Raw genomic sequence first — 24,248 nt, forward strand, 5'->3', positions numbered from 1 at the left:
TTAAGATATAAGCTATGTCTTTATATGCTTTATTTATACATCTAATCAAGCTGTACTCTTTTACCACAAGACAGTACTTAATTTCAAAACAGCCATGGTTAACAAAAGTATAAAGTTAATACACATGAAAAAGTTCAAAAAGATGAACTAGCATTCTAATTTGTTAATTAATTGTTAATAGAAAAGACTCAAATATTGAAAAGACTATTTAAAACACTTTGTAAAACTGCTCTAAAGCCACCCGTTTTGATTTCTTTGATATAGAACTACGAATCACCTTAAATGAGACAACCTTAAAGTAGATTATGTCTGCAATTTTCTCTAATTCAAGTCTAAATTAGAGAAGACATTTTATGAATGTATGCTATGCTCAAAGCTAATTGAAAGCAATTATCAAAGTGGCATTTTGTCTGTGACTTTAAGATACATTGTAAGATAATAAATGATTCTCATTATGTAATAAAAAGGTCACATCTTGCCTTTGGGCTAGTGACGTTAGGAGTTTTTCAAAAGCAATCCGAGACATTTTCTTTAGTGAACTACGACTAATACAAGAACCATCACTTATTAAATATCAGTTGTCACCTGCATGGTACCCACATCAGAGATGGGTATCTGTTTCAAAAAGAAAACCACCTCATTAAAAACTGGAAAAATATATCTCTTAAAGTGCATACCTGACATTTTCAAGCTAAAATGAATATCCTTCACTTGTCATTCACTAATAGTAAATGAAACAAAAAATGTATGTCACGTGGAGAGGATCATTAAAATATAGATCAGGACATTTCTTGGGGTGGAAATTTACTTTACAATGTAAGAAGACAGAAACATAAAAATCTCAAAAGACTCTGTGTCTTGGTTTAACTCTATTAGAGCCTTTACTTTACTCTCCAAATGCTCATTTTCATGCCACCTTAGTTCATTAACTTCAAATTTCACGTGGGACCTCTTTTTGTCAACACTATTCATTAGTATCGAATATAGCATATGGGGGGTTCTTGGCAACGTAGATTACTTTCACATGGATAATAACTCTGGCTTTCAAAGACTGGCACCAATATATTTTCTCACAATAAATTCTGCTTCAGGCATCACTCGGAAGCCAAATCTGTACTTGGGGTAAGCTGGCATTATTCCATTGATGTCAGTACCAGCTGATGATCTGGTCCTGGAAAATTGCATATTTTTGTAACTTCCACATGCTTATAAGATGTATTTTGGGGATCAGAAGCAATGATGATATCAACCTGATCCTGAGGATCAAGACATGAAGTAACCTACAGCTGGTGTGAGTGAATTTTTCAAGTCATAAAGGGTAAAATCTTGCTTATTGCAAGATTTGGCCATGATGTGGCAGTAGGAATGCCTTTAAGTTTCCTTTCTGAGGTAAAAGAGTAATTCCATCCTAAAGTGAATAAAAGAGCAAAGCTGAAAATGGCTTTAGTAGGAAGGGGTGAGGTAATCCTGAGACCCTGTACAGATTGCGTGTCGGGTTGGGGCTGTTCAATGCTCCTCAGGATGAATGCAATTACATACTGAGTAAATGTTTATCGTTTGTAATGTTCTTTCTTGGCTTGAGCCATCTGTTTCAGAGACCACAACCTCTTCAGTGTGTTGCTTTCTATCAGCTGAGATCAGCTAACATGCCTGAACATGATTAACCACTACCATGCATGGGGATGAGTCCTATATGACTCTCTCCAAGACACATTTTCAACTGTTATAAATAGGCACAATTCCAATGGTGTAAAATATTTCACATTCTGAAAATGCCACAATAAAGTGTAAATTTAAAGTATATTTTTTCACTTAGTCATGGTCGCGTCTATTAACATTACATTGGTTAACAATGATAAACATCAATTCCTCACTTTTCTGCTCTACAAAATTAAATAAATTGAAACATCTTATTTTTGGCTGATGAAAAAAGATCAGTATGTTTCTGAACCATTGCAGTACTGTGCCTGAAGAAGGCTAATTTTGTCTTTCCCAATACTCTCAGGCACTGCATTTCTGCCCTGGTCTCTCACTTCTGCTTCTGTTCTCATACTGGCAGCACTGCCAGAGCTGGAGCTGTGAGTTTGGGTGACAAGTGACAGTGCTCACTTCAAGATGGGAATAAGCACTGAGAATCTCAGACAGAGAAATAGTGTTGTAGGTCAAAATAGGACCTAACATTGAAAGTGCTCTATGGGAGGACAAAAAGAGAGCAAGAGAGAGAAAGAGAGACATGTCTTTACTTAGAAGCAACAGAGACTTTGTTAAGTCAAAAATTCCTACTTACAGCTCTATAGAGATTCTCTCTGTGTGTACAGGGAAGTGTCTAAAGACTAAAATTTACCTTTCAGTTTCTCTTCCAATCATAAAGCATCTTCATGTCTTTTTTAGTAGAAACACAATTATAAAAGTTTTTAAAAAAACCCCTTCTTTAAAATTTTTAATGTTTCCTAGATTTACCTCTGAATTACATATACACATGCACATGAGGAAAAGAGATTGCACAGACAAAAATCCAGAAAGCTAAAATCTAACCTAATGTATTTTTAGGAGTTGATAATATATACTTATAGAAATTACTATGCAATTCTGGAAAACAATTTTTGAGATCACTTACTCAATTTATTGAAAATAGTAATAACTTGAGGGTAATATAATGAACATTTTAAACATAAATTGAGTGCCTGAACTGCTGCTGGAAGAAAAGCAAAACAAAACTAAACAAACACACAACCACCCCAAAAAATCCTAGCCAACCAAAAAAAAAAACCCTCAAAACAACAATTCTCCCCAAACAAACATCAACAAAAACCCCCAAAAACATCAACAAAAACCAAACAAAAAAACCTCAACAAAACCCCAAACCTGACCCAAACAAAAAACACCAACAAACAAACAAGAATTCCCAAACAAACAAGAAATTATTTTACATACTTGGCATAAATTTATATTTAAAAACAGACAAAATCAGAAAATAATAGAATTCCACTTTGGGGTGGAATTCCACCTGAATTTTGGGGTGGAAAGCCACCTGAATTGCTAGGATACCATGGATTTTTGTTGTAAGCCGGCTCCACAATGTTCTAGGCTAAACTTAAAGTGTTGAAGCCAATGACAAACCTCTTACTCACTAACTGAAGCCAAGATTTTATCCCATGAGGGTTGGTATATATAGTAAATATTTATCTAGCAGAAAAATCTTGCATTTGCAGAAATTACCTTTCTAGTATTAGAAAGTATGTCCAATGATTGTATTCACGGCAATAAACACCAGGTCAAATTGAAAGATCATAATTCTCAAAAGAAGAGATGATAATATCTCCCTATATGTCATAGAAAATTTTGTGATAAGCCTGAATTTTTGATACTAAAAATACTTCATAATGCATAAACCAGGCCTTTATTTGTTTTAGGAGCAGGTCAGAGGTTCAAAATTGCCTTGAAGCCACATGAATATCCACTAAATGAAATGCAGTGAGCATAAAATATTTTAGCATGATAACAGTATCTTTTAGGTCAGTCAGTTTCACTTTCAAGTTCCTTTTTTTGCAGTATTTGCTGGTTACCTTTATGCTTCAAAGAATGCCTAAACATTTACTATTTAATATTTCAGAAGACATCATGCTATAAATGCAAGTTCTAAAGTATTGCACTTGCTGACAATAGGAAACTGGAAACAGAGCTAATAAGCTCTGCTTATAATATTTCAATTAAGGTTAAATAACTTATTACTGTATTTTAAAGACAGGGGGAAAAACTGCCAGAAAAAACCCCCAGCCTTATCCAACTGGATCTTTTAGTTTATGGTTACTTTTTTACATGTTCTCAGCAAGGTTTAGATGTTGGTTGTTTTTAGGGTAAGTGGGTTTTCTCACAGTCTAGATACCCAAATGCTGCTCCTCTTACAGGAAATGGAGAGATGCAACTCCTCTATACCACAGGAGTGCCAAATAATTTTATCTTCCTTAGGTGATCAAGAGTGTATGGGGAATCATGATATGAATCAGAGTGATAGAATGTAGGCACTGCTGAGCAAAATTAAACTGTGACTTGCATCATGTGGCATTTCGGGCAAAATCTCTCAGATCTAGACTAGTTGTTTTAAAAGCGTTATGCAACACATCTTAAATAAATTTCTAAACAATATTATTGTGCAAGGTGCAATCAAATCTAATCAGTTTGGCATTAATTAAGCTCTAATAATGTACTCTAGTCTCTCTCCTAAGTAGTGTGATCCGTTTCCCCTTCACACAGGTAGATTGGAAAACGTTACGGTGTCATCATAATTTTTAAACATACTGAGAAAATGACAGAGCTGCAAAATTAAAATAAATGATTAATGGCATTTTTTTCATGTTTTGTACTAATAGGTATCACTGAGGTTTTAAATTAATAGAGCTGTCAGCTCAGGGTTGTTACAGATCCAGTGCAGAACTAAAATGGGAATTATGTATTCCACAGACACCTAAAAATGACACTCTGGAATATTTTAAATTTTAATTAGTAGGTGCAATTGTTTTTCCCCCTCCTCCCTAAAACCACTGCAAATTAATTGGCAATTAGTCACAACTAATTCTTTTCTTAACAATCTGAACTGGAAAGAAAGGTGTACTACATGCTAGAGTATTTGTCTGGGGTGCAGAAAGCACACATGCAGTAAATTGCTTTGTCAATTACAAAAACTACTGTTGTGAAATTAAGAATAAAAAATATGCATACATAAACAAAAATAATTAAAGTGCAGTGTACCTGTGATCACAAAAAATAATGCCCAGCTGCAAAATAAAATGTTAAAAACTCAATAAATCAATCTGGCCTTGGAACAGAATGCACACTGCTGCTCAAAAGGGAAAAAAAGTGCAGCATTTTTGTATAACATCAAAAATCTTCTCTACTGATTTCCATTTTTGGGTTAACTATGTGACAATTGGCTAACATTCTATTGAAATCAACCACCATAGCTAGGACCCAGCTCCTGTTTGCTCTGAAGTGGCAGATGCAGTAGGTCAAATTCTCTCATTATAAAGACCTGATAAGAAAATACTGCTACAACCAGAGACATGGAAAAAAGATACTTTACAGACAGAATCTAGAATACAGCTGCAGCTGCTTCATGTGATGTGTGAGGTAGTGGAGACAATGAATCTCTATAAAAGAAATCTGTAACTCTCTTTTAGTTTTCTCACTTAGCTCTGGCACACCGTGATTATTAATAAAAGCTTGGTTTGGTTTACGTTCTTGTTTCTCTCTTCATTTAACTACAAGACAGGAGGATCCCTGGGCCCCGGCTCATCACCTCTCGAGGGACCAAAGGAAAAACTGGAGAGAAATCACTCATTCAAAACTGATTTTTAAGGTACATTCAAATGACAGTGTTTTGAAATACTAATTTTGTGTAACATTATTCCATTACTTAGTCAAACTATCAGTAAACAATCAGGAAACAATTTTGAAAATACTGTGTCTCAGATACCTGTGAAACTGTGTTTTTGGCAATCCATTAGGTGAGCTCTGACTATGGGTTTTTATTTTTGTTTCTTTATTTAAGCAATATTCTTGCATCTTCTGTAGACATTTCTTTCTTCTACTTTTAATCTAGTGTTTCTAGAAGCTTGACACTCTTTCAGATATCATGCCAAGCAAGTCAGGAATAGATGAAAGAACATAAATTGCAGTTATTTCTAATTAGGATGGAACATTGTTATAGATTTTTTCAAAACATTGCTAATAATTTATGTAGCTAAATTGAAAGATTACTTTTCTTAAAAAAACCCTGATGGCTAAAGCTAGAAGTTTATTGAATTAACTTGAGAGTCTTTGAAGTTTCATTACTATTAATGACCTGTTTGGAGATCTGGTGAAACCATAGATATCTTTCATGTTGCTATATTTGTCTGGGAGAGCTCTGATAGAATTTCTTCCTCAGCTAATCAGACAAGATGTTTAACATAATATTAACATTATCATCTTTCCTTCTCCCAAAGAGTCTTCTATTAAAAAAAAACAGTGAAAACAATACAATTTGATGCTCAGATGCTTCATCTTATACCAGAGCAGACTGACTTTGTTAGACACTGCATTCTGCATGTGTTCAACATACTGAATAATTCTGGATGACAGATTTTTACACCAAGCCCCTCACACTTTTAAGAATGCACAAAACCTACATGAGTGTGTACCTGCTCTCCTGTATGGATGATAGGTGCATAAGCAATGTATCATAAAAGATTTTAAAAGAAACACACAACTATTTGTTTACTCCTAAAATTGACCACAGAAAGGAAAAATCACAGATCACAGCTTCTGGAGAACCACTGCATTATCTACCACATTCCACAGTATTTTCTCAGATCTCACAGCATCATTTTGGAGGAGCATGGCCTCCATATGCATGAGAAAGAACAGGGTCAGCAACTCATGCTGTTTGTGTGAAACTTTTCTCCCAGTCAGAAAGGAGAAGCCACAAAGAGAAACATGTTGGTTCCTTCAACAGGAAGTAAACTTCCTAGCCTGCATGTGCAGGCTGTATCCTATACATAACAGGGATTTGAGGCCAAACTTGTTTTCCTGAATAGGCATAATAGAAAAGCAGGAGAATTTTGATCAGCTTGAACTTAATTTCTTGAAAAATCATTTGGAAAATACTCTTATTTATATCAAAACCTGAAGCAATGCAGAAAAGTACTTTTGAGTTTAAGTACTTGCAAGCTGGGCAAGAGTTGATTCAACTCGTTGATTTTATGAACTTTCTCACTTAGTCTCTATAATATTTATAGGTCAGTCCTTAACACTACTGAAATTCCTACGATACCAAAAAAAGTGTGTTATTTCAACTTCATAAAAGACAGTTGAAGGGGGAAAGATAGCAGGTTTTGTTTTTTGCCATTCGTTTTTTTTTAACAATAGCTTTCTTGCTGGAACACAAAAGAATCAAAAACCTGAGGCTCAGCTGCTGTGTCTCACTGATGCAACCTAACAAGGTGCAGACTTCTCTCCTAAAACTAGTGAGATGGTATATCCAAACACAGCTTTTTTCCTTCAAACAACATAGCTAGTAAACTAACAAGTGCCTTGCCTCAGCATCCTAATGAGAGAAGAGGTAGCCAGGGAATGTCTCCCCATGTCTGCACAATGCAGGAATGTAAGCATCTTTATATACAAGCCTCAATTTCTGATAATGACTAGAGAAAGAAACTTCCTAAGAGGCAAAAGGAAAGGAAAGCCAAATTATCACAAGTGTCTAGGGAACTTTATAGAGAGTTCTTTATCTGGCCATGATGATTCTTTTTTCATTTAAAAACATGTTACTATACATTTGATTTCATTTTGGGAGAAAATGACAGTTTTTTCTCTAAAAAAAGACAAACCTGATGATTTTTATATTGGCCTCCTTATTAGTTTTCTGAAATTTGAACTCTTGCTGGCTCAAATGACTGATTACATAGCTGATTAAGACTAAAGAATTATTTTGATTTTCTGGGCGTTTCGTATAGACTCTGGTTTGGATACACATCACAGGTATCACCCTGGTCTTTACATGATCGAGTACGCTTTGGCTTCCAAACAAAGATCACTGTGAAGCACAAACTCAGATATCAAATCCTGACCAAATCGATGTCTAAGGACATAGGTGGATATTATTTTCCTATTATCTAAGGAAGAATTCCTAGCTACTTTGCAGAGAACTTAAAGAAAAAAACTCTACTGTAGTTAGAATTAGTGGGGAGGAAAGAGGTTGGACCATACATGGTTTTTATTTTGTAGGATGTAGGAAACGGTGTGGTACATTATACAAAGATGCAAGGAGCTGTTGCACTAAATACTGAAGCTCCTCAGCAGAATAAAAAACCCACAAAAATGAATAAAATAACAAAAATTAATATTTCTATTTCTAATTTCATGGAAGTGCATTGGTATAGCAAATAATTAATGTATTTTTTCCTCAAAGACAAAACAAGTACATTCAACAGCATGGTTTTCTTACACAGCACCAAGTATATTTTTAAAACAATCGTATAGCAAAAAGAATAGGTTCCTCAGAAGAGTATATGCCATTTCCATCCCCGTAAAACTGGACAGCAGTAATTGTCAATAGTAATTTACTGTTTCCCTCAGGGCAGTAATTGAAATGTAAGAATTGTCTTTTTTCCCAGGTTTGTTCTCAATTGCACAGGCAGCTTCTGCTAGCATTATCAGTCAGATAACAGGGATGCTGCACAGACCAAGCATCAAGACAGAAAAAAAAAAAAAAAAAGCACATGTTATTGCCAGCAACCTTCCATAAGTTCTCTTCTGTAATCTGGCAACTGAAAAATTCCATGTCTTTTTCCTGAACAAGTAACTGCTGGGTTCAGTACTGTTGCTCTGCACTGAGCCATCGCTGTAGAATAGGTAAAGATAATGATATGTCTTAACTCCAAAAGGTTTTCTGCAACAAATCTCATAAAACCCCCACTGTTCTGCTTTCACACAGTATGTGTTTCTATGGCTCTCCTCACATTGCAGAATCTGAGCACTTCCCTAGAGAATGAGAACTCAGCATCCTTCCCACTGTTCAGCTGTACTCTATGGTGTGTCTGGTAAACATGAACTACCACAACCCTCTTCTGCCATCCTAACCCATATATTGTCAGTTGCACAACTATTAGCACCTTCCTGAACATCACCCCTTTTATTTTTTGTGTAACTTTTAATTCTACCAGAGCCATAAAGCTCATGAAAGGATTTCAGTACCTTTTCTTTGAAAATTGCTCCCATTTGTAGTGGGATTTCTTCCTTGTTACAGTACTATTTTGTCATAGTTATAAGCTGCAAGGCTATAGCAATTCATCTACTTAAAAGTACAGGTCCTCTTTAGATAACCAAAATTAGCAGAACTTAATAAGAAAACATATTAATACAATTACACAGGACAATAAAGAACTTTGATTTCATCAGCCTCCTCTCTGAAAGCCTGGTTAGCCTCTGTGATTTATTGGAGAGAGATGAAAACGGAGAGTTCTTACAGATACACCTTTTCTTGCATTGTCTCTAAAGAGTCACTCAAAGAACCTTCTCTGAGAAAGTTCTTATCCTAGCCTAGGCTATCCTCACCTATGCAGATTGATGTTTGTATGCCCTCACTTCCTATGTGTGGGTACTGAAACAAGAAACTAATTAATTTCCTTTATTTACCCCTTAAACTGTAAGGACTTAAAAAAAATATGAGTCCTATTGTATAATTGAAGCAGAAAAGTTAAGACTTCAGCTTTAATTAAAACTTTCTTGATACGAACTCTCAAATACACAATAGAAAAGTTTTCTAAATTTTTAAGGCTAACATTAGTTACTCTCTGCATTTTAGCATCAAAACAAAGATTGAATTTTCCTCAGCAATAGAGAGGCAAAATCTGATACACCATCATAAATAAATTGCCATATTGGGTAAAGGAATACTGAGACCACACCCTTCAAGTTTTTTCCAAACTTCTGAAATAGATGTCTTTTTATTCCACTCTAACCTGTGTTTGAATTCAGAATGACAAATTGAAAATGCAGGGAGTACTGAAGTAGATAAAAACAGTTGAATATGTTATTTAAGAAAACTGAGTTAATACAGATGAAAACAATTGTCTTCTAAACATAAGATAAATATTTCTACCACTAAAAAAAGAGAAAGAAAAATACTCAGTTGCAGTTACCGTGCAAGGAGTTTGCATCCAAGGTTCTCCATCTATCTGCATAGGCAGAGACTTGCTGGTCCTAAAGGTACAAATTTCATAATATAAGAAAAAGAAACTAGAAAAATTGATAAATGTATTTATTAAAAAGGCACATATGTGATGGCATACAGATATAACCCTGATTCACCCTAAACTCCTTTGGAATTTCCAGTACGATTCAATATGCTTACAAATATAACATAGTCAACTTAAAAAGCTCAGTCTGATTTTCAACATAAAAAGCAAAAACATGGCAAATATTAATGTATTGTATTGTAATGTATCTTGCTAGTAATACACTACTCTTTCATGGAAGAAGAGTCTGTAATTTGTGAAATAATGAGTGAATGACACAATAACAATAATAGTATTTTATATATATATACTATGTATATTATTCTACTATAAAGGAAATGAGAAATAAATTTTAGGTCTATCATCACATACTACAGTCACAGTGTCTGAGTTAGAGAGAACACTCACAGAGAATGAAGTTTGCACTATATTCAGAGTGTTTAACATGCCATGTTATAAATTTAAATTGTTAGCAAAGGGGAACTGATTTCAACAGAAAGATACAGACAGTATTCCCTCTCTAGTTCTGGGTGTCACATTTAGGAAAAGTGTAGCAAAATGAGAACAGAAAAAAAAAATTACTACATTTATGGTCTTTTCCAACCCTGTGTTTATGTGTAATAACAGTTTGCACACAAGACTATTAGAAATAGCATGGAGTGGATAAATCTAATAATGGAAAAATTAGTGACTCATGTTGGTCAATGGAAATTCTGGTTTTGATGTTTTTTGAAAACAAACTAACATTACAAGGAATTATCCCCTATCACCTATCGCCATAAATGAAGGAAGAATTTTTAATGACCTCTCAGTTTATAGTTCAGGAAGGGTTCCTACTTATTTTTTTTTGTTGCTCTTCTGTTTTAGGCTCATAATTGCAGAGCTTATGGGTTTAATAAATTTTGGAAAATTCTTACTGAGGAATTCTTGACTGAAAAAGAGACGGTCAATTCCTTTTCAGTCCTTATTTAATCCAAAAGATAGAATAATTACTTTTACCTTGTGTTCTAATTCGTTTACTCTATTGTGAATGTTTTTATCTTAGAAATGATAAAACACAATGAAATTAGAGTACTCCACCCTCATCGGCTCACACACACCAACAGATTTAATAACAGTGGCTTGTCAGAATTCAGTAAATAACAAATAAATTAAAAACAGAGCACTTTGACTTCCACAGATCAAAAAGTGCTTTACAATTACTAATTACACACTAATATTCCCTGGTGTAGTATGCATTATAAATGGGTTAAAATGTGACAAAGTAATGCTAAATTACTTTTGGCTTGAAATTGCATGGAGTATATGTCAACAATAAACCCCAAGACGTTCATGCCTTACTCCTTCTGCTCCAAATGCTTGACAATACTTCTTCACTGGACAAAATGGCAGTTGAATACAATATGTGAAGATTGAATGTAAACATCTTTTTAGTTTTTTGACACATTTAAAGAAACAAAGATGTATGGGCATAGAATGTAGATGGAATAGATTAATTCCATGTACAAAAATGATACTTTCACAAGAAATAATAATTATAATTATGACTGTTGAACTACAAAAGAAAGTCAATACATAAAACTCTTCAGTTTCACTCCAACACTGCAGTCTAAGTTAAAGCTGCTGATACCTGATGACAACAGATGAGCACTGGGCAAGCCGTCTTCCAGCACTTTTCAGACCTGTGTATATCTGTCCCATCTCCATGGCTCCTTCCAGACCCACCACTTCCATAAGCTGGTCACTTAGATCTGCAAAAGTTGAAAAAAAACCAGATTTTGTCTTGTCAGCACTTCGAAAGCAGTCACATTGACCAATGAGAACCAACAGAAGACAAGCTAACAATAAAAGATGTGGAGAACAGAACTGGCAAAATTATTATCCCTAAGGAGAATTACAGCTTTAAGTTGGACACAACTGGACCCTGCTATCACACAATTCTACAATATCCTAACCAAAATTATTCTGAAATAGAATAATTTTACCCATGTTTACATGAAGACTAAAGAAATAATTTTGTTATATGAGAAAACAAAAGATATTCCTTCATTTTGATTACCTGACACACAAAGAATGAGATGTTTACAGTGCAGAAATTTATGCTTTTTATTTTTTCAACAGATATTTAAAATCTGTAAAGAAAAAGTCAGTGCTCCAGACCCTATTGGATGCTCTTCTATACAGTACTTTCCAGACAACATGTACAGCTCTGATTCAGTCTTTACATGCATGCATTATTATGATGAGATTTTGTATTGGATCAGTGTCTTAATTAGTACAGAAATGCAATGCAAAAAGGCAGAAGAAAACATTAACTACCCACCTAGCCTTCCAAATTTGTCATGCTTGTTTGCACTGTTATATATTGTTTGTTTCACATTTCTTTTTGACTAAGTAGTACTTTGGCATTAAACTTAAAAAAAAAAAATTAAATAAAAATTAGTTTACTTGACTTCAAGGAGTAAGAAAAGTTCTGTGTAGAATTTCAGGTACAAACAGATACCTAAAGAGTAATAAGCAGTCTGCCTTGAGAAGCAGCCAAGCAAGGTAATGAAATATTATCCAGAATCAACTAGGGTGTTTTGCATGAAATGTTTTATATTCTCCTGCATAAATACATGGTGCCATGACCAAAAGGACAAGAAAAAGAAACATTTCTTTTCTAGCTGTATAATACATGTATTTTATAAATTGGCTGTTAACATCAATGCTTCCAAAAGATACATTGTTTATTGAAGCAAAGCATTGAGATAAAATGTTAGAGTCTATCATCACACTGAAAAAAAAACTTAGAAAAGAGACCACATTACTCTGTGTATTTTAAACCCCTCAACCCTTAATGAAGGTAAAATTTCATGCTAAAAATCGTATCTATGAGACTATTCCAAAGTTTCAATGGGAGTCTTTTCTGTTCACTTCTTTGGGCTTTCAATGAAGGTAATTAACTGAAAGAAGTACTGTGATGAGGGAAAAAATATATTAAAAGCAAATAGGATTTATGATCTGGATTATTCTGTTTCCAGCAGAAAATCTGATACTATCCAAAGCCTTCATTTTTCTACTTATACTTTCTTAATATTTTCTGCTTCATTCATTTTTTCATCACAGTGAAATCAGTTCCATATAATACTAATGAAGGAAAAAAAAACAATATTCTTGCCCATTAAGGGAAAACAATAAGACGGTCAAAGGTTTAAAATGTACAATATCATTAATTCTAGTTATATATTTTTATAGCCCGCATCCATGTAACACATGTAAGCCTAATTTCCTAATTTTTTTATGTCTGGCTTTCCATTGCATTTTTTTTCTTAAAATGTTTCCCATAAGTAACATTTAAACTTAAGTGAGATTTAAATAAATGCTGCTTTTCTTGGTAGCCACAGAGACTTAACTGGGAAAGAACTACTAATTTTCAAAAATGTATATATTGTAGAGGCACATCTACTTTTTAGATGTACTAAATCATTAAAGTGATTTAGCCAAAGAAAACATCAAATTCCTATTCACTGGGCCATTAGAAAATGATTATTTTTTAAAATAGAAGAATAATTAAGAGCAGATTTTTATTTCTGACAGCTCAGGCAATATGTGCAATATTCAGAATAGTGACATTTTCAGGGACATATATTTGATTCATAATTTTTCAGGACCTGTGAGATTAGTGCCAGTAGCAGAAGGGAAACTAAGGACCAAATCCTGCCCTTTGATCTACACTATACTTCTCATTAAATGTGGTATATTAAACATTGGAAGATGGAACTGAACAATACTCTCATCTACCAAAAAAGTGAAGCCTTTCAAAAACTTCCCATTTGCAGTGGCACATTCCCAAAGTGGAGTTATTTTAGGCCAAATATGAATATTTTTAGAATCAAGCTTAAATTAGACATAACTTTCCTTCAGAAGCAGTAAAAACTAAAGCAAATGTAACATGCAATTATTGACTGCATTAATTCACACTCCTGCCCTTGCTGATAGATTTGACCTGATGCTTTTGCACAGTCATATCCATTTCAACAAATCCTTGAGATATATTGACTTTGATAAGAACTCGAGTGAAAAGTGGAAAAGGGAGTGTGTCTATTTTAGTCCCACTCTTCAAGGATGTTACATGGCTATAGGTACACTGCTTGAATATAATGGGTCAAGATATAAACAACAGGATGATATTTCTTCTTACAAGGTCTCCACCTAAGACTTAGAAAGAGACTAAGTAATCTCTGTTAAAGGAGATCTGATCTTCTATTAAATTAACAGATAGGAAAGGGGAAGTCATTCTTCACTCTGGTGGAAGTTTATCTCTGATTTTTCAGAAAGATCAGTGCAGGCCTCTGTACTGCTCAACATACACCCCAAAATAATCTGGAAATAGAAGTAGACAGTGAGTAATGAAGATTCAACAAAGGAAAAACAAAACACAATTATAAAAAAAGTGTAGGAATTTTACAGTACTGATTAATGGGGCTTTACAAAGGCAGAAAGTTCAATATATGTAACTTAATGTCCATGAGGAGAAAGAGCACTCACTACGGATATGTAGACTGCTATATACATAGATATATAACATTTAGAAATAAATATGGTGTGTGTGTCTCCACGTGTATATGCTTACTTTGCTGGACTATAATTGATACTGTCATGCTGGAATGAACATTGTGGAGTTACTGTGGCAAGTTCTATGAAAATATCAGCTCAATGCTCAATTTATGATCAGCAAATACTGCAACTGGTACATCCATATGATATGGAATTTGTAGTTCCAGTTCACTCAGCAATGCAGAGGAAGAAAAATAACTGGAAATGACAGAGGAATGAATGTGGTAACAAATATGGAGCAACTTCTGTATGAAAATAAATACTTCAGGAAGTAAGGAGATGAATGGAGGAAAGATGACAAAATACCAAGTGCAACGGAGTAGGTGAAGACAGTAATGTAATTCAGTATTTCTCAAATGCAAGAACTGAGATTTATAGTACTTCTAGACAAGCAGGAAATCCTTTTTACATAATATCTTGTTATGCCATGAGGCCACACTAAACTGAAATTACTTAAATCAAAAATGATACATATTCAGTAGGATACCTTAACAGAAAAGAATCACTGTAAGTTTGCTCTCATGTTTTATTTTTAATACAGGTTGGTGTTAGAGGCTACACAAACTTGTGGGTTGATCTAGTATCACTGTTCTTGCTGACTTCTTGCGCATCTTATAAACTGTAGCAGAGAATAATGAATGCTGCCACTCACTAAACATCACTTGTCACTTAAAACAGTTTATAATGTGGACTTTCCTGTGACATGTATCCCTGTTGTGTTGGAAACCTCACTGTGAAAGTCACTCTTTTTGATCCTCAAATTAAATTCTTGTGTCTCCGTGTCTCTAACAACTATAAGGCAAAATATGTATTTCTTTTTAAGGACTCCTTTCTTTCTTGTGTTTTTTTTCTGCATTCTACTGATTTTATTTCAAAGAGAAATTGATTTATTAAAAATATGGATATTGATCTAGTAGCAATATCCAACTGTGATGGACAAAATCTCTCTAAGAGTTTAAAGTTAGAAAGTCTATGTTTATTGCAATGCTGGGCAGCATGAGGGATAGTTCCCGAATACACACCACAATTTACAGGTGATTACAGAGTCCTTTTATATATACAAGTATTGAATACCCAAACTACAAATACATATTCATAACTTTGGTACATCCCATTCCACAGCTTTGTATGGTAATTAGTTCAAAAGCTATTAAGCATGTGTAGTTTGTTCCTTGAAATGGGTCAGTGGTCCCTTTCACAGGGAGGGGTCCCAAAATGAGGAAGTAAATGAACTCTTCCTTGTTCTGACCTTTCTACCTTTTCAATGCAAATATGATAAATGAACCCTTGGTAGAACTCCCATTCCCTGTCTTTAATTGGTTTGAGAACAGAGGAGGCCTACAATTGTCTTATGTTCCTAAAAGCTATTTATCAGTTTCTATATTCTTCATTATAAACCCAGCTAACCAAACATTATGTTGACAAGAAATCAATTATTAGTTAACTACTAACTCTTAACTTCATCAAGGCCTACCCATTTATTTTAATTAACTCCAATAAAGCTTATCTCTAACCAAAAATCTTAGCTCCTCTAAAATCTCTAAATTCCTTAAAGTTTATGTCTCAAAATAATTGGTGATTTCAGTGATAAAATTCTTCAGTTCTTCAAAAATGTTTCACCTATTATAACAAGTCTTAGAAAGTTTAGGTTTAGGAAACTAAATGTTAGATTTTCAAGAAGAATTTCCCAGCTAAGAGTGAACAAAAGCACCTATCAGATACTGAGCAGTTTTTCTTTCTGACCAGTTCATTCAGCTGCCTAAAGGAGAGCTGAGGTCTCATAGGTAAGCTATCACAGAGAGCATCTCAGTCCATTAGGAAAGTGTTTTCTGACTGGTGCCTTGGGGTTCCCCAGCCCGTTTGTTCTACTTTGAGCCCTGTGAAAGAGCTGAAGGCTCTCGCTTGTTTTCTATGTGAATGAGCCATTAGAGTGTGTGGGAATGTTTTCACAGCACCGTGTCTCTCCTGTCTCTTCCACAAACCAAAGTACTTCACGTGTCTCCTCCTATTAGCGCCGTCAGTACACAAAGCCAGCTCTCCCAGGGGAGCAGCGCTGTCAGCAGACGGTGACGAGCACGCAGAGGGGCAGCTGACCCCTTGCACTCATTCCTGATGGGGAGATAAAGTCACCAGGGAGCTGACTGCCCATTTCTTCCCACAAGGCAGCAGGAGAAGAGAAGTTCAAACAGAAACTTGCACAAGTGGCAGACAAAACATTGTATGTGACTATAAGCCCTTTACAGCCCTTCCCAAGGCCCAGAGAAACACACTTGGAGACTTTTAAGTTTCCTAATGAGTTTACGTTATCCATTATCTTGGCATTAGCTGAATGCTTCAATATTCAGAGTGAACACACAAGAGAAAAACACATTTGGAATTCATCTATGAAGATAAAGCAAGGAAAGCAAAATGGGGTAGGGGGTGGGTGGGAAGAAACATGGTGTGATTAGAAAAACTGATTTACATAGAGAAGTTTCCCTCTGTAATGGAACTGGTTTTGATATCCAATCTATCTTTGCAATATATAAATATTGCTGTCCTGGCAAGAGATTGAATGACTCTATTATAACTTGGGGTTACTGCACTCACTCAGGCACATTTGCATAAACACACTGTTGGTCAGTGGTAAATCTGTCTCTGGCAGCAGTTTGTCTTCGAAGAGAAGGGGCTCCATAGCTTACTAAATGTAATCAAACCCTAGTAATCATCACTCTGGAAATTTTTTGGTTCCAGTTAAAATACTGGATAAGAATTTGAAGGCTGGTATGATGCCAGAGGATCCTTGAAAAACTCCCAAGCTCAGTGCTCTGCACCACATGAATGCTTCAGTATCTTCCTAGAACACAGCATGTATTAAATCTCCTGTTACCCATTATGCAGGAATGTGAGGTTGCTTCCATATGCAGTGATAGGAACTGTTGTAAAAAAATGCTAGAAATGTGTTTACTGTCATAATATTTTCCTGATTTCAAATGAACACCTTTTTCTAAATTCCTGGTTACAAAAAATCAGTAAATCTTGTGCAATCTGTACATCCTGGGTTTTGTCGTGTCTTCCTTTAGAGAAGCTACCTGAAGTAACATTTGCCTCAACATTTGTAATTGTTTATATCAGAGTTGTATCCCAAGGCCCAGATGATGTCAATGCTGTTTTGTTACTGATTCACAGACATATACAAAAGACAGCTTTCCTCTCCAAGAATTTATAGACAAATAAAACAGACAAAGCATTGGGGAAAAATAATATTATTATGTCCATTTTACAAAGTGAAAATTGTACACAGACATGTTTAGGTCCTGGAAAATATTTGTTTGCATATTCAGCTGAATATATTGTGTGTAGACCCAGAAGAGTCATAATATTATTTTTACCACATAAAGTTAAGCACAAGAGATTTCAGAACTGACCTGGCTAAGATCACATGTGAAGCTTGGAGCAGACACAGGAAGTAAATGAGCAAATCTTGAATTTTAACATTCTGTTGTCAGAAGTCTGTTCTCCCACATAATGTTGACTTCAAGGATATATATCAAGTCCTATACCTATGGTAAGTGATCCTGTTTTGAGTATTTCATGTTGCTGAGTTTGCTTCTAAACATTAAAATCTCAGGTGGATCTATACATCCATTTCACGCCAGTATTGATTCTCTAGCTTTTATTCTTGTCTTCATATTTTGTTTTCCTAATATTAAAACAAAACAAAACAAGCTAAACCTTCCTCTTAGTGTGAAGAAAGATATATCACTGATGTAATTCTTACCCTGGAGAGATACTCAGATGTGGTGATAATAAATTAGGCCAATATTTTATGTACATAAAAACACACAAAAATGCAAACACATTTTATACCTCTGTGGACATACACAAATGATATATATTACCTACATATAAACATATGTGAGAAATTCAGTAGAATTTTGCTCCACCATCAGAATTGATGGTGCACTTAATAGCCCTAATGGGATAATGGGGTAAGATGCAAAAGTGCTAGTTTTGTCACTTAAAATGAATGCAATCAATAAAATCCTCTCTCTGCTGAATTTAGTGGCATAATTCTTACTGATTTCAGTGGAACTCGAATTTCACCCAGTATCTTATCTTGCACCAGTCTAGCACACAGGCTCTATCCTCAGATGGGATCATGTAACAGACACAGCTCAGCCTACTACTGTGCAATGGATTTTTTTCTGTGTACACAATAAGCTCCCAACTCTCATTAATCACAGAATGATGAGCTTCTCCCCAAAAAAACAGAAGGATAAACAAAGAAGAATCAGTCCTTACAATTAAATGTTTTATGAAACTTTTTAACGTGCACAGAAGACCTTTGTAAAACTTTTCCTAAAGTGAACTTTTTCCCCCAGCTTAGTAAGGGAAAGGAGAGTTCTTCATAAAACTTTTCTGATTAATGGTAAAAGAAGGAAAAAAAAATCCAACAACCAAAACCAACCCACCCCAGAGCATTCAAATAAAATCACTTCCACTCAAAAACTATTCCCAAATATCAGTGTTCAGATGTTCAGAATTTGAAACAAGGGATCTCATCTCCAGTTTGGGAGATCATTATGTATAAGTATTTTATGGTAAAGGTTGGCAGACAAAATGTATTCTTTTTTATTTGATTTATGTTTTTAATAGTTTGAGGTACAATTGCACTGAACATGCTTCCACACCAAAAAGCTCCCCATTATTTTAATCTGTATTCTTTTAAAAGTTATTTGTTTAAAAGGATTTCACTGTGTTACTCTTATACCCCCTTCATCCAAGAGAACAAAAGCCATTCTATGAAAGGAGTCTAAACTTGGACAAACCGTAAAAAAAAAAAAAGCAAAGTTCCTCTCTGTTTTTATCAAATTTGATTGCTGCAGCTGTTCCCAGTTTCTGTATTTTAAAAATAGCCTTATTCAGTGCCTTGTTGGCTAAAGGCCAGAGTACCATTAGAACATGCTGTACGGAAAACCTCTATTCAGTTACAGATACAGAAATATATTTAAGATCAGTGGGGGTCATCTGCAGCAAACACTTGTATGGGGGAAAATGGAATTTTAATGTGCTTGGACTGCTCACCACTTTTAACAGATATTTAAGAACTTCAAACCGGATATCTTCCTATTTGTACTGGTGCTATCCTATTACTGAGCACCAGGTAGGATACAATATGAGCAAGATCATTTCAACTAACAAAAATAGATCTAATTCTCAAATTACTCCTTAGTAGTTCTGGCATTCACTTGAAATGTCTCCTAGTAATACTGGATATTTGATTAGCCTATAAAAATGCCACAGACTAGAAAAGAAAAATACAGTAATATTTATGGAAATGTAGAAATCTGATCAATGAAAACCAGCTTTGAATTGTACATTTCTAGGAGAACTAGTACTAACACGGGATATATGTTTCCTTTCTGCAGAGTTACAAACTGTATTAACAGCATTATCTCTATATTTATCCACCAGAGTTTTTTTGTCAGCTGCCAGAAAGTAATGTTCACTCCATTTACCTGAGTATTAAAACTACTTTTGATTAAGGTGGTAGAGTCCTTGGTCCAGGAGTTCAGAAAACCCCAAAGATGATCTTCATTTCTCTTGTTCTTCATGAGAACCAATTCCATTTTTTTCTTCTACTATGACTGTATTCCATAGTGTTTGGAGATTACACTACGCAGAGTGGATACCAGTTTTAGCAAAAGCATTATTTACTTATTAACCAAGAACCTAAATCAGGAAAGTATTCTGAACATCAATAAGATGTCTCATAGATTACTTCTCATCATTTATGATGGGGTAAAATGCCTGCCTTAAAACATTTAGTTATGTATTTCTATTGCACCTGGGGAAGAGCCTTCAACATGGTAAAGATATCCAAGGTGCTTTATTGGATAGGTACTAAGAGGAAAGAATCAGTGAAGGCATCAATATAGTCTATTGAGCTTGCTGAGACTCCAACTTTTTGGTAGTGGGTTTGCCTCCTAACTTTCTTTGCCCTCACTCTCAATACCTGGGTTATTTGAATTGAATAAATACCACAATCATACTTTGAATTGCAGCTTCAATTACATTGTTCAGACCCTCTCTTTGTACTGAAGGAGTATTGGACAATTGAAGTCGAATCCAGTGAACCCTGGGGCAGGCATTTGTAACACTTTTATCAATCAGACAATCTTCCTAAACTTCCTGCAGCCCACAAAGTTAAAGAAGCTTTGATTTAGTTTCCCACCAAACTAGAAGTATTTGGTGTTGCCTGGGGTGGCCTAGGATCTCTAGGACAAGCCTGACAAAGCTTGACAAGCCTGACAAAGGAGCAACAGAAGAAGCAGATGAAAGGATGGTATCTTGAGAGGAACTGCAATGGTGTGAAGAAGTTATATATGAAGAATTGAAGAAAGGCTTAGTTTTCTCCTGACAGGGATTCAGAGAAAGAGTTTAACTGGTCTGGTTTTCTGGAGAAGCATATTTTTCTTTCTTGTCACCAAGAGAATTTTGGGAGACAAGTTAGCACACTTGGACAACTTAGAAGTTCTGCTAAATCTACCACTCAAAATTACCATGTGTTGGCTTCTTTGTAGAGGTTAAGGCCTGAAGAAGTGATGCACCCTCTACTCACTCATTGTTTGATGGGCAACAAGTTTGCTTGATAGCTCCAGGACTAAGCTCCAAGTATGTGAGCAAATTTTCCCAGGGCTTTACCTTGCATTTGTTCTGTTCTCATTAGTTGTCATTGCAGGATCTGGTCTCTGCTGTCTAACCTAGCTACATACAGAGAATTGCTGTTATTGTTCTTCCTATCTGAACTACACACATTGCTAAATATTCAGTATTTTTTACACTGTTACTGGTTTACAAGAAGACATATCTGGGATACACTGAAACCTTTGCTATTGCAGAAAGTAAATGGGAAAGTTACCTCTAATAGTGATGCAAGAAAATGTCTTTGATGTGCCTTACATGGAGTGACAATTCAAAGGACCACAAAGAAAGCAAATAAATTTCTTATTATACCTTTCAATATATAAAATATTAATGACTGACATATAGCTATTTTTCAATATCTTTACTCAACAGTTATTTACAACACACACAGGAAGAAAAGGTGTTTCCATAACCATGATCAAGTACAGAACAGTTCCAAATTTCTTCTCAAGCACAAAAAGACCAAAGTCAGCCACAAGTATCACAGCAGCAAGACCCAAGTTATTTTTAGTGATCTAGTCCTGAACAGTGTCTCAGAAAAAAACCCAACTTTATTTCATTCTGAACAAAAGAAGACTACTTACAAGCAAAATTGGGTCTGGTTATATTAAAAAAAAAATTATTCTGTCACAAACTGAAAGCCACAATGTTTCACTAAAAAATTACCTGAGCACACACTATTCAGTTGTAGCACCAGTCATCATGTTTCAGCTATCTGAGAAACACAGAAGCAAAGTTTTTGCACAGAGCTAATTCCTCCCTCAATCCTGTACTGAAAAGGTCTACTGAAATGTAGAGCCTTACTGAATTTGTCTTTAGAGTGATTAGAAATGGTAAGAAAGATCTATTTTCAAGGACTGTAATGCAAAATAGAAGATCTATAAAATGAACAAAATTATTCTTATCTAATTTTGATTGGTTTTTTTCACTCTTGTTTTTTTTTTTTTTCCTGAATGATGAAGGATAAGAGAAGTACATGAAGTACATGAGAAACAGATAAGGAGATCAGTGTTGTCTCTGAGACACATTTTTAGACGACCTTAACACTGGTGTCTGCCCAACAAACCATCTGTGCATGAATACTCAGTAACATCCAAAGGACCACATGCATGTTTCAAGCATGACTGTTAGGTGCTCTGTTTATACAGACCTATTGCTATGGTAACTACTTTATGGTACATGCTTTCAGAATACTAATTATAAAGCATTATAAATAAGGTTGTGTACAACAAGCAAGTTTACATTTACATATTTCCAGCATCTGAAAATTCAGCCTTACATGTATAATATGATGAAATTTTTTTTTCAAAAGCAATCACACATTATTATAATCCATGCATTGTGGTGTTAGCTTCAGTTTCTTTTCCATAACACTACTTTGCACTAGGATCAGCAGCACAAGGGGAATGCAATATACTGAGGGAATTAAAGAAAGCAGGAGATGCAGGTGCACTAATAAATGGGTGGCCTTTGGAGCACAGTATTTATGTCAAGCTAAACAGAAACCTAAATGTTACACATAAGAAGTGGTACAACAAGAACATCTGTGTTGGGGAACTGAACTGGCATGGCTAACACCTCCAGTGCCAGGTGCAAAGGACATTTCAGTACAGCTTGAGTGATTTTGACTGTTAGCATCTGTATTTATGAGATTATCTCTTTTTCCCCCCTCCATATTCCACTGGAGTATTTGTATTATACATCTGGCTTTAGATTCTAGCACAGCAAAAGACAGGTTTCAGTCCTTCAGTTTCTGGATCTTAGCCACAGATTTTTTTTTTTCGGTCTTGCTTTTCATAGAAGCATAACACCAGAGTCACTAGCAATTTCTAAATGGATGGTTGAGGAAAATGAGCATTTTTCCCCAGGAAAGAAAGAACCATTAAAGGAAAAACTGTATATTTGATCTATTCCAAGTTGATGAAAAAATGCCTGCAGAAAATGCTTTTCCTCTCTAAAATACTAAAGCTGGATTGAAATGTCTCATTTTAATGTCCATTCTTCTGGGAAATTCTAGATTTTCATGTAAAGTCACTTTTTAAAGCCAATCCTCACAATAGTATGAAATTTTTTATTTCAAGTGACATAGCTGATTCATAGAAATATTGGTAATATTTGGTAGAAGTCCTTAAACTAAGAAATGAGACAGCCGATTGAAATGATTGGTAGGAAATGCAAAACTAGTTACTTGTGATGTATTCATTGAAGTTCAAATCTAATAATCTTTGAAATACTAGAGATTGCAACAGAGTCCATTGAGATCATGACCTGCTGTATTAAGTGGTTCAGGCTCAATTTTTTATTTCTTAATTAGGCAAAGATTTCAGGAATCAATTGTTTGAACCTGAAAACCCACAAAACTACCAGTGGTAATGTTAGTTCAGGTGGAAGTTGATGGCCCATTCACCATTACCATGACACCAACAAAATTTGAAACTCTTCCCAAGAACGGATTGTAAGGGAGGGGCGGGGGGGGGGGGGGGGGAGAGGAAAGGGGGAAAAAAGGGAAATATTAGAATAGTGCTTGTATTCTGAAGAATCTACTCATGCTGGTGCACTGTTAATGAGTTTGAACCACAGCTCTCCATGTTTTACTTAACAATCCCTACATTCCCATTCCAGACAGGAACAAAACATCATCAATAGAAAAAGAGGACATAATGAGCTTTGAAGGAATTTCTTCAAAAAACTGTTTCTTTCTCCTGGCAATTTCAAATCACCTCTTTCCATCCTCAGCCACTGTCAAAACCCCTTAAACATGTCTAATAAATAATCTAAAAAGGGAAAGGACAAATTATTTAAGTCTACACTTCCCTGGGAATTGGGAGTTTGTTTCAACACATTGTAAATTATCTTTCCTAACTTTTAATAAAGTGTGACAAAAATGCAATAAATACAAATAAATCCACAGGGAAGAGAAGCAAAAAAAAATTACAAAAGCTTGATGGGAAAAAAAACCCCAAAACTGAAAAGCTATAACGAATTTGCAATCCCTAGTCACTCATCTTTTCTTGTTACTTCAGTTCTAATGCCAAATTCCTTCATTATTTTTTGACCTGATACGAAACACCATCTGGCAAAAGCATGTTGCAATTCTAAATAAATGAAATAATTGGATGGTTGCTTTAAAATATCTTTCATAAATAAGTACAATTATACATTAGCAAAACTGACTTTATTGCC

At 35.0% G+C, this 24,248-nt stretch overlaps 1 protein-coding gene across 8 annotated transcripts in view; it reads right to left on the minus strand.

Annotated features, from left to right (window-relative positions):
* Positions 1 to 24,248, minus strand: part of DGKB (diacylglycerol kinase beta) — a 389,837-nt gene that overhangs the window by 535 nt on the left and 365,054 nt on the right. For all 8 annotated transcript variants that reach the window (XM_074536770.1, XM_026798569.2, XM_005480832.4 and 5 more), the window contains 2 exons: positions 11,407 to 11,527; positions 9,681 to 9,741 (listed from right to left, as the gene is read on the minus strand). In XM_074536770.1, the coding sequence (XP_074392871.1) occupies positions 9,681 to 9,741; positions 11,407 to 11,527 (182 nt within the window). The remainder of the gene's footprint in view (positions 1 to 9,680; positions 9,742 to 11,406; positions 11,528 to 24,248) is intronic.

Source organism: Zonotrichia albicollis, chromosome 1, assembly GCF_047830755.1.
Source record: "Zonotrichia albicollis isolate bZonAlb1 chromosome 1, bZonAlb1.hap1, whole genome shotgun sequence".
NCBI lineage: Eukaryota > Metazoa > Chordata > Aves > Passeriformes > Passerellidae > Zonotrichia > Zonotrichia albicollis.